The 9,209-nt window shown below is 42.5% G+C and overlaps 1 protein-coding gene across 1 annotated transcript in view; it reads left to right on the top strand.

Annotated features, from left to right (window-relative positions):
- Nucleotides 1–9,209, top strand: part of Opn5 (opsin 5) — a 57,444-nt gene that overhangs the window by 14,792 nt on the left and 33,443 nt on the right. Inside the window, exons 4-5 of the mRNA XM_005359789.2 lie at nucleotides 5,190–5,360; nucleotides 8,803–9,137. Of these exons, the coding sequence (XP_005359846.1) occupies nucleotides 5,190–5,360; nucleotides 8,803–9,137 (506 nt within the window). The remainder of the gene's footprint in view (nucleotides 1–5,189; nucleotides 5,361–8,802; nucleotides 9,138–9,209) is intronic.

Below are 9,209 nucleotides of genomic sequence, written 5' to 3'. Positions count from 1 at the left end.
ACACACACACACACACACACACACACACACACACACACACACACACACACACACACACCAAGCCAAATAAAAACTCTATTCTGGATGGAGATCTAGCACCTATACTAGTTTTGGTCTGTAGATCAGTGTTTGTCTTTCCTGCTGTTTTGGTATCCACACAAGGGGTTCCCCACAAGTTTGGAGTCCACTGTCTTCTCTGCCAGAAGACTTCAGTTCACTGATTCCGACTCTCCCTAAGTGTCACTCCCTTATGTAAAACACCGATGCCTGCCTGTCTCTGAACACTACTTTTCCTCACCCCACTAATTCCTATTTATCATTCTGTCATGCGTCCTCCCTGCTTGCTGGGCCTTGTTGTAAACACATTGACCCTTGTATTTACAATCACTATCATGTGTTTGAACTTTACATTTACTAAAATGTCTCTCTCATATTTGAATGTGTGATAAGTCAACAATCAAGGGAGACAAAGAATGAACAGAGAAGGAAAAATTGCAAGAGAACATGGAAATGAAAGAGCTTAAGGAAGTGATTGCTGAACAATTTTTGTTAGTTTGTTTTTAGAAATAGTATCTAAAATAACGAGTTTTCTTGCAGGATTGTCTTCGAATTTTTCATTGATTCTCTTCCCCATACCTCCTCTCCTCCTTCCCCCACCCTCACCCATTCCTTGTGCTTCCCTTCCTAATTAGTCCCTTTGTGTTCCTAAACAATTTCAAACATCAAATGATGTTATAAAATAGCCATAAATAAGAAGAGATTTTTTCCTGATTGAAAAGAGGTCAGGCCCTCCTTGTTCAGTCTCCACTCCTGCACACAGTCATTCATGCACAGATGATGCACCCTTGCACACATCCATGCATACATGCACAGACATATGTGTGCTATCAGAGGAGCCTGAGGGAAGAACATTTGAAAATTTCCATAGTGGTAAAGTTCCTTCCAATCCCAAGACTTCCTATTTTTCATACCCTTGAATCCTTTTGTTTCCCTGGAGATATCTGAATTCCTGTTTTGTATTCATTGATAAGAACCACAGAGAATAGTAAAATGAATATCTGTCTGTCTGTATATCTAATCTATCTATCTATCTATCTATCTATCTATCTATCTATCTATCTATCTATCTATCTATCTATCTATCTATATCTACTATCTATCTATCATCTTTCTAATCAGTTAATCATATACATACATATACATAGGTATATATACACACACATATAGTAAATAAATTCAAAATGGAGAAAATATGTTTGAGGCTAACACCTCTGTGGTTTTTCAGTCTCCAGTTCTGTATTCAAAGTATGTAATGCTCATGGTTTCTCAAAATAGGGCTTTTCCCATTATCTTAGGGTTTCTATTACCGCTAGGAGACATCATGACCATGACTACTTTTTGTAACAATGAGGGGCCTGCTCGTTGGGGTTTCTGTCCCATCCAGTACCCCATAGCTGGCAAGCCCCAAAGAAAATCACACAGAGATTCTGTATTAATTATAAACTGATTGGCCCATCATTAGTTCTTATAGCTTATATTAGTTCTTATAGCTTATATTAACCTATTATTCTTATCTATGCTAGCCATATGACTTGGTTCCTTTCTCAACCGTGTAGGTCATATGTTGCTATACTACTGTATAATTAGGAGAGGCATAGTGTCTGCCTGACTCTGCTTTCTTCCTCCCAGAATTCTGTTCGGTCTCCTCCACCCACCTAAGGGCTAGCCTATCAAAAGGCCAGGGCAGTTTCTTTATTAACCAATGAAAGTACACATAGACAGATGACCTTCCTACATCAACTTTTATAAAGGAAAACATTAAATTGGGGCTGGCTTACAGTTTCAGAGGTTTAATCCATCATCATCCTGGTGGGACAAGGCAGTGTTCAGGTGGACATGGTGCTGAAGAAGAGCTGAGAGTTTTGTGTCTTGATTCGTAGGCAACAGGAAGTGAACTGTCACACTAGGTGTGGCTTGGGCATATGACATCTCAAAGTCTGCCTCCACAGTGACACATTTCCTCCAACAAGGTCACACATACTCCAACAAGGTCATACCTCCTAATAGGGCCAAGCCTTTAAACACATGAGTCTGTGGGGGCCATAAGTATTGAAACCACCATACCCAGAGATAACCTCCCCATTTCCTCTCCCAAGTCCTCCTTTTCAGGGCTTAAGTCTGAATGTAAGAAGTTAAATCCGGTGTTAGAAACCATGTTCACTCTCACACTGCAGGAGCGATTGTACCAAAAGTTTCAACGAGAACAGAAAACTAACAATCAGTGCATAAAATTTCATGGGAAGTGACATTGTAAAGCTTTTAATAAAACAAGATGTATTTCTGGTTAACAATTCTTAACAAACTAGTATGACAAAGGAAGACATTTGATTTGAAAGCATTTAATAATGAAAGATTTAAGACTTCCTTCCTTCTTTCCTTCCTTCCTTCCTTCCTTCCTTCCTTCCTTCCTTCCTTCCTTCTTTTCTTCTTTCCTTCCTTCTTTTCTTCTTTTCTTCTGAGTCAGGGTCTCATATGGCTCAGGATGGCAGTGAACTCACTATGTAGTAGAGTTTAACTTCTTGAGCTTCTAATCCTCTAACTTTACTTCCTGAGTGCTACAGTTACAGGAATGTCACAATGTCTGATTTGTATGCTGTGAACATTATGTACAACAGGCAAATACTCCAACAACTGAGTTACAACACCAACAAAAACCATTACAAATATTTGTTTTAAAATTTGTCAGTACGTGGATGCCTACTATGTTTACTTCCATTTAACAGTATCCTGTAAATCTTTGATGTTGCACAAAGGAAAAAAATAGATTACTTCTAGTTAACATTATTCTGTAAACCTGTGACATTGCATAAATCTTTGACATACCACAATAAATAGAAATCAAGTGAATTCAAATCTCTCATTCTTTGTTATTCATGAAACTACACAGTGGAGTTATTGGAAGCCTTGGAAAGCCAGTGTATTGCATACAGTTTAGAATTCCTTCCATTTAAATATTTCTAAATCTAAGTGTTATTGTCTTTTTTATTCTGATAATAGATCGTTTTCTCACACAACACTTTCTGACTGTAGTTGCCCCTCCCTTGAGCTCCCTCACACCTCCCCTTTCCTCAAGATCCACTCCCTCTCTCCCTGCTTTTAGATAACAGCAGGCCTCCAAGAGACAACAGCCAAATATGATAAAGCAAAATACAAGACAAGGCAAAGGCCCTTATACTATGGTTGGACAAGAAAACCCAACAGGAGAAAAAGTCTCAAGACTAGGCAAAGGAGTCTTATTTGAGTTTTTCCCCCTACTTAGATGAGGCATACTTCACAATTTGTGGAGTAGCTGGTCACAGCAGCAGGGGTCCATAGTCAATATACTTGGGTGCAAATATTTTCTGAACTGGAAGTTTGTAAACATCTTGAATTTTCATCGTCAAAGACTAGTAGGTATCATTTGTTGGGCTATTGTTTGACTGGCTGGGTATGGCTGTTTTGGAGGCCATGTTATAAGTCTGCCAATAAGGTTGGTGCATTGAATGGACACCTGAAGGCACTGTAGGATGCTTGCTCTTGCAGGCACTTGTTGAACACTCAAGCTTGAGCATCTAATTTTGGATGGGAGAAAAACAATGAAGTCTTAGGCAATCAAGAAGGGAAACTAATTTAGAAAAATTTTGCTTTATGAGAAATTTTCTCTAAAATATTTCAAGGTAAATAGAGTGTCCTTCTTGCTCTTTAAATTAACCACCTTAATAAAAAATTAAAAGTGACCATGTTGGCGTCATGGCCCTCTGGAGTCCCATCTCTTATGATCCTTGAGGTGGAGTCTGCAACGGTTATGATAGTAAGAAAAGTAATAAAATTTTTTTAATAAGTCCTTTGGCCATTGGGAAGGAATGAAAACTTTTCAGAGTTATTTCAAACTTGATTCATGAAAAAATAGTTTATGGAAAATAGTTGAAAGGTGTTTTCAAAAGATTTTATTAGCACATCTTAAAATAATGTGAGACTTTCATACATGAATGTAATACACTTTTACAATATTCACTTTTCCGTTACCCTCTCTCATTCCCCCGTCTTTCTCACTAGTCCCGTATCCCGATCCTTTTAGCCTCTCATCTACTTCCATGTCTTTTGTGTGTGTGTTTCAGTGACTTTCATTAGGATTGCTTACAGAAGCATGGGCGCCCTGCCAGGGCACACCACTGAAGGACGTCCCTTTCCCTTCCTCAGCAACTACTAAGGAACTATCATCTTTAAGGAGAGCCCCTTCCCTACCTTCTATAAGAGGGTATTGATAGGCCTGGTATAGTCTAGTCCAGCTCTTGTACAGGTAGTCACATGCGCTGTGAGCTCAGGAGTGTGACAGGTTTGTCACAATGTCAGCATTTCATACCACTCCCCATCCCTTTCTGCGACTCCTAAATTCTTTCTTCTCTGTCTTGTTCTGAGAGGGAGAGAGAGAGAAAGAGGTGACAGCCCGACATTCCACACTCATTTATTTTCTGTGCTTTTGCCAGTTGTCCCTGAAGTCACTACTGTTAACTGCAAAATGACATTGGTTCGGCCGGCACTGACAGTGGCATTATAGTCTATGGGCAGAAGCAGTTATTTAGAAGGTGTATCATGCCTCTCTAGCAGGGTAACAGCACTAGCTTCTTCGCATTGTCCAAGACTTCCTAAGCAATCAGCTTGTTTATTGAGTTTACAGTTTCAGATGTGAACTCTCCTTTGGAAGCAGGCTTCAAAGTGAATCAGAAAACAATTGGTAACTCCTATAACAGTTGTGACATTTTTCATTACTGCACAGTAGACTCATAGTATCATATCATCTATAGCTGAGTAAGACTGCTAAGGACAATTGTCTCCCTGCCGACTTCATGGCACCTTCAAGCACTGGGAAGACTACCCAGTGTGGAGAAAACTTTCAGCCCAGTTCCAACTTGATCACTTTGTGTCCGTGACCAAGTCCTGTTGTGTCTTCAACAACAGGGTTTTATCGTTGAGTTGTGGTGGGCCTGTCAGAATCTCATTAATCTATCAGTTCTGTGAAGTGTGTGTGTGTATGCGCATACACACACCTTGAAATTGTCTGTGGGGAGGAAGGGACAGCTTAGTCAGCTGAGCAAGTGGAGAGGTTTCAATGACAAGGAACTTCCTTTGACACCCGCTTGATGCTCTAGTTGTAGGCAAGCCGTTCACCATCATCTCTTGCTTCTGCCACCGCTGGGTGTTTGGCTGGTTTGGCTGCCGCTGGTATGGATGGGCCGGATTTTTCTTTGGCTGTGGAAGCCTTATTACCATGACTGCTGTTAGCCTGGACCGGTATTTGAAGATCTGCTATCTATCTTATGGTAAGTTGGAAGGTTCCTTGTTCCCTGATAGTGAAAGTTAGATGGTTTGAGTGTTAGAGCTGTATACACTTTGCACAGTAAATAAATTTATTATTAATAACTTCAGTGACCAAGAATATTTCTACCATTCATAGCCTCCCTTGTCTTACTCTATATTTTGATTTGACGGGTATCAATGTATGTTTCCTTTAGTACTACTTTTATAATAATGCCTATAGCTTTTAAATATCTCAGTTCTTTTGTATAAAGCATGGAAATGCCTACCACATTTCCCCATACAAGAAACAAAAGCAAAAAGATAAAAAAAAATGCATGAGCATGATCAGGTCTGGGGTATTTAGCTGATGACCTATTTAGCTTCACAATTATAAGGAAGGCTGTCTGCGACTCTCCTTTAGGACTCAGACTCCCCGTATTTTCAGAGACGGGGAGTTCCAGAATGTTCTCCAGGTTTAGAGAGCCACACAGATGTCCCTACCTGAAAGGACACACACACTGAGATGCTGCTCTGCTGATCTGTCCTGGTATTGGTAGGTAGAGGAGTAGCTAATAAGGGAGCTGGTGAGGGAGCCGTAATGGAGTCTTCAGAGCTCTGTGTTTTCAACATTAGACTGTTGTATTAATTCAAGGTTTAGTACCTTCGGTTTGGGGATTTCTGGGAATTTTCTGAACAAGAAGGAGAAAATTTTGGGGCTCTTATTTTTAATATTGAGAATCAGACCTACTCAGGAAGTGGTTCTGATTCCCTTCGCGTAAAGCTGTTTGGACTGACAACCAGTTAGGTAGAGTGGCCAAGGCCAGAGGCCAGAGTACAGTCAGCAGACAGATGTGGAAAGGGAAGGTTTCTTTGGTTCCTAAACAGTTTATAGTGAGTGCCGAGACTCTAAGGGAGGCTATGGCAGGAGAATGGTGTTGTAAATGTCTTTACCATTACAATTTGAATCTCTTTTTATCAACACCTGAAGCTTCCAGCAGAAACAGCCCAAGTCAAAATTTCCAATAAGGTTAAAATGTAAAATGAGGCAGTTTGGATGACATCAGTGTCTAACTCTTACTATAATCTTTTTTTTTGTAGCACAACAAACTCTTAAGTTTTAATAAAATCATAGATTTTATAGACAAGAAGATAGAAAGTTCAACTTCCTGGCAGTACTTGAGGAGACTTAACCTTGATCTCTGTTTTAAAATGTCATCTTGAGTTTAAACTTGCTATCAACTAAAGACAGGATGTTATCCATCACCAGAATCATGGCAGGGCAGGAACTGGATGAGAAACGTGTGTACGACCTAGACTCCTCTAAGGCTGACCCTCAGTGATATCCCACCATTTGATCTGATTCCCTATTGGACCCTCCGCACAGTGTTCTCTAGCATACTGGAATTTTAAAGGTCACTTGGGGACGTTCAGACCTTCCCACCATGTAATGTTGCAAACAGTTATCCCCGAGAGATGACCGTTTGGCCTCTTGCACAATTCCAGTGACCAGTGACGGGGAGCTTACTCTTGCACAAGGCAGCCCATTCTCTGATTGGTCTGCTCTCATTGTTACAATGTTATTCCTTATATTGAGACGAAACTGCCTCCCAGTAACCTCCACCCATTGGTCCTAGTTCTGACTGCTGGAGCAACACAGAACCCATCTACTAATCTCCTCCTTCCTGTACTTGACAGCCTTTCTCCATACTGGAACGTAAGTATCAAAGCACCTCACTAAGTAACCCCCACTCTCAATGCTTTATCCGTATGCCTCTGCACATCCTTATGAGTATATGTTCATGGTCTCTGCCGGTGTTTGATGCGTTATCGTGGATGATCAAGGGCTGACAAACCTTTGTGGCTACCCGACCGCTACCCTTCTCGGGTTGGGCTTGAGGAAGTTGTGTACTTCGTGGTGTGTAATGGCATGTATCCGAGCAAACGCAGACAACTGAGCATAGCAACAATTGGTTCTATGTTTTTCTTAGTGACAAGACACACGCACACAGGAGTAGATGTTCATGTTCATGTGTATAGCTCGCAAAGCCGACATTATTTCATTTGCTTTAAACTTCATCAAAACCTTTAAGCAAAGACTGGGGAGACAGCTCAGTTGGCAGAGTGCTGGCCTGGCATGCACAGTGCTCCGGGTTCTACCCCCAGCACCGTATATACTAGGCACAGTGAGAAGGTACCCTTTTGTAATTCCAGTTCTTGGGAGAAGGGGGCAGGAGGATCAGAAGTCCAAGGACATCCTCAGCTCCACAGCCAGTTTGAGAACAGCCTGAGCTAGAGACTCAGGCTCAAAACGAACAAGAAAACAAAGAAACCAACAACAAACCCATAAGCTCTGCGTCAGCACAACTTCTCTTGCTGTTCAGGGCAGTGGGCCTTCAGAAAGGTGACATGAGACACTACCCTCCGAAGAACTGTGGTCTTAGGGACTCACATCTCTCTCGCTCAGAGCAGAAGCAGACTTGAGTGGGTGTGGAAGGGATTATTTAGCTTTGCTCCACGTGTTTCCATATTTCTCCCCTGCACCCAAGGCAGCAAGGAGCCACTCCCCTGGCCCTCCTCCAGTGTGACAAGGGAGGGCCAGAGAACACTTCCATGGCAACTGATGCTAATCTGGCTTTGGTGGCTGTGTTGAACTTTGGAATATGATCCCTGGTCCTTCACTACTTCTTTTTAACGACTTATGTTAAATTACGGCAGCATTTCTTCCTCTTGGAATTCCCTTTTGGTTAAGAAACTAGTATCCTTACGCAGAGCTCCGTCCCCACAACCTTCTTGAAGACGTTTTTTTCAGAGTTACCTTTGCAGCATGTGTGCCTAATCAGATTGTCTGCCGTTCTCCCACCACGGCTGTGTGTGCTTGACTATCCCGTGAATAACATGGAAAAAAAACTGCATGAATTTCTAAGCATAGTCACCCTCCTCCATGCCACAACACAGGGACAGGACCCACCAACCCCACACAGTCAGTTTTTATGCGAACAAGGGGTACAGACACACAGAAGGTTTTAGGAATAAGGGTGTTTGAAAGACACAGCCAATCCTTTATAATTTCTCACCTCCTGGGAAGGATTCTCCTTTCACTTCTTGGACCACTTCCTGACATACTCTCAAGCCGTCTTCCCAAGCTCCTCCATTGTCTTCAGCGTCTTTTCCTCCTTTGGCTGTCCGCTTCCCTCTCCCTCTGTGTCACTTCTCCCTCCGGAAGCTCCTAGGTGCCTAGAGAAAACTGTCCCTGTGAGTTCTCTTCAAATTGCATCCTCCTGGACAAAGGCTCCAGCTCTGGAACTTTCCCTCCCTTGACTTCGCTCTCCCCCAGGCTTCAATATCTGTCCACGTCTCCCAGAATTCAGTGGAATGAATCTTTGGAGATGGAATTTGACATGTCCAGGGGAGGTACACGGGTGTCGGGCAGGTTCTGTGTGGTAATGCTTTTTTTTCCACCTCCAGGGGTCTGGCTGAAGAGAAAACATGCTTACATCTGCCTGGCAGTCATCTGGGCATATGCCTCCTTCTGGACCACCATGCCCTTGGTGGGCCTGGGGGACTATGCACCTGAACCCTTCGGAACCTCATGTACCCTGGACTGGTGGCTGGCCCAGGCTTCAGGTGGGGGCCAGGTGTTCATCCTGAGCATCCTCTTCTTCTGCCTCCTGCTCCCAACGGCTGTGATTGTCTTCTCGTATGTGAAGATCATTGCCAAGGTGAAGTCATCGTCCAAAGAGGTAGCTCATTTCGACAGTCGGATTCATAGCAGCCATGTGCTGGAGGTGAAGCTGACCAAGGTAACTGCAGTCACTTTACAGATGGGAAGTCAAAGGTCAGAGGGTGAGAGGCATGGGGATGGCTGGGACCAG

The sequence above is a fragment of the Microtus ochrogaster genome, linkage group LG2, assembly GCF_000317375.1.
Source record: "Microtus ochrogaster isolate Prairie Vole_2 linkage group LG2, MicOch1.0, whole genome shotgun sequence".
NCBI classification, from domain to species: domain Eukaryota; kingdom Metazoa; phylum Chordata; class Mammalia; order Rodentia; family Cricetidae; genus Microtus; species Microtus ochrogaster.
The sequence above is the reverse complement of the archived record's forward strand: the minus strand, read 5'-3'. Positions and strand labels throughout refer to the sequence as shown.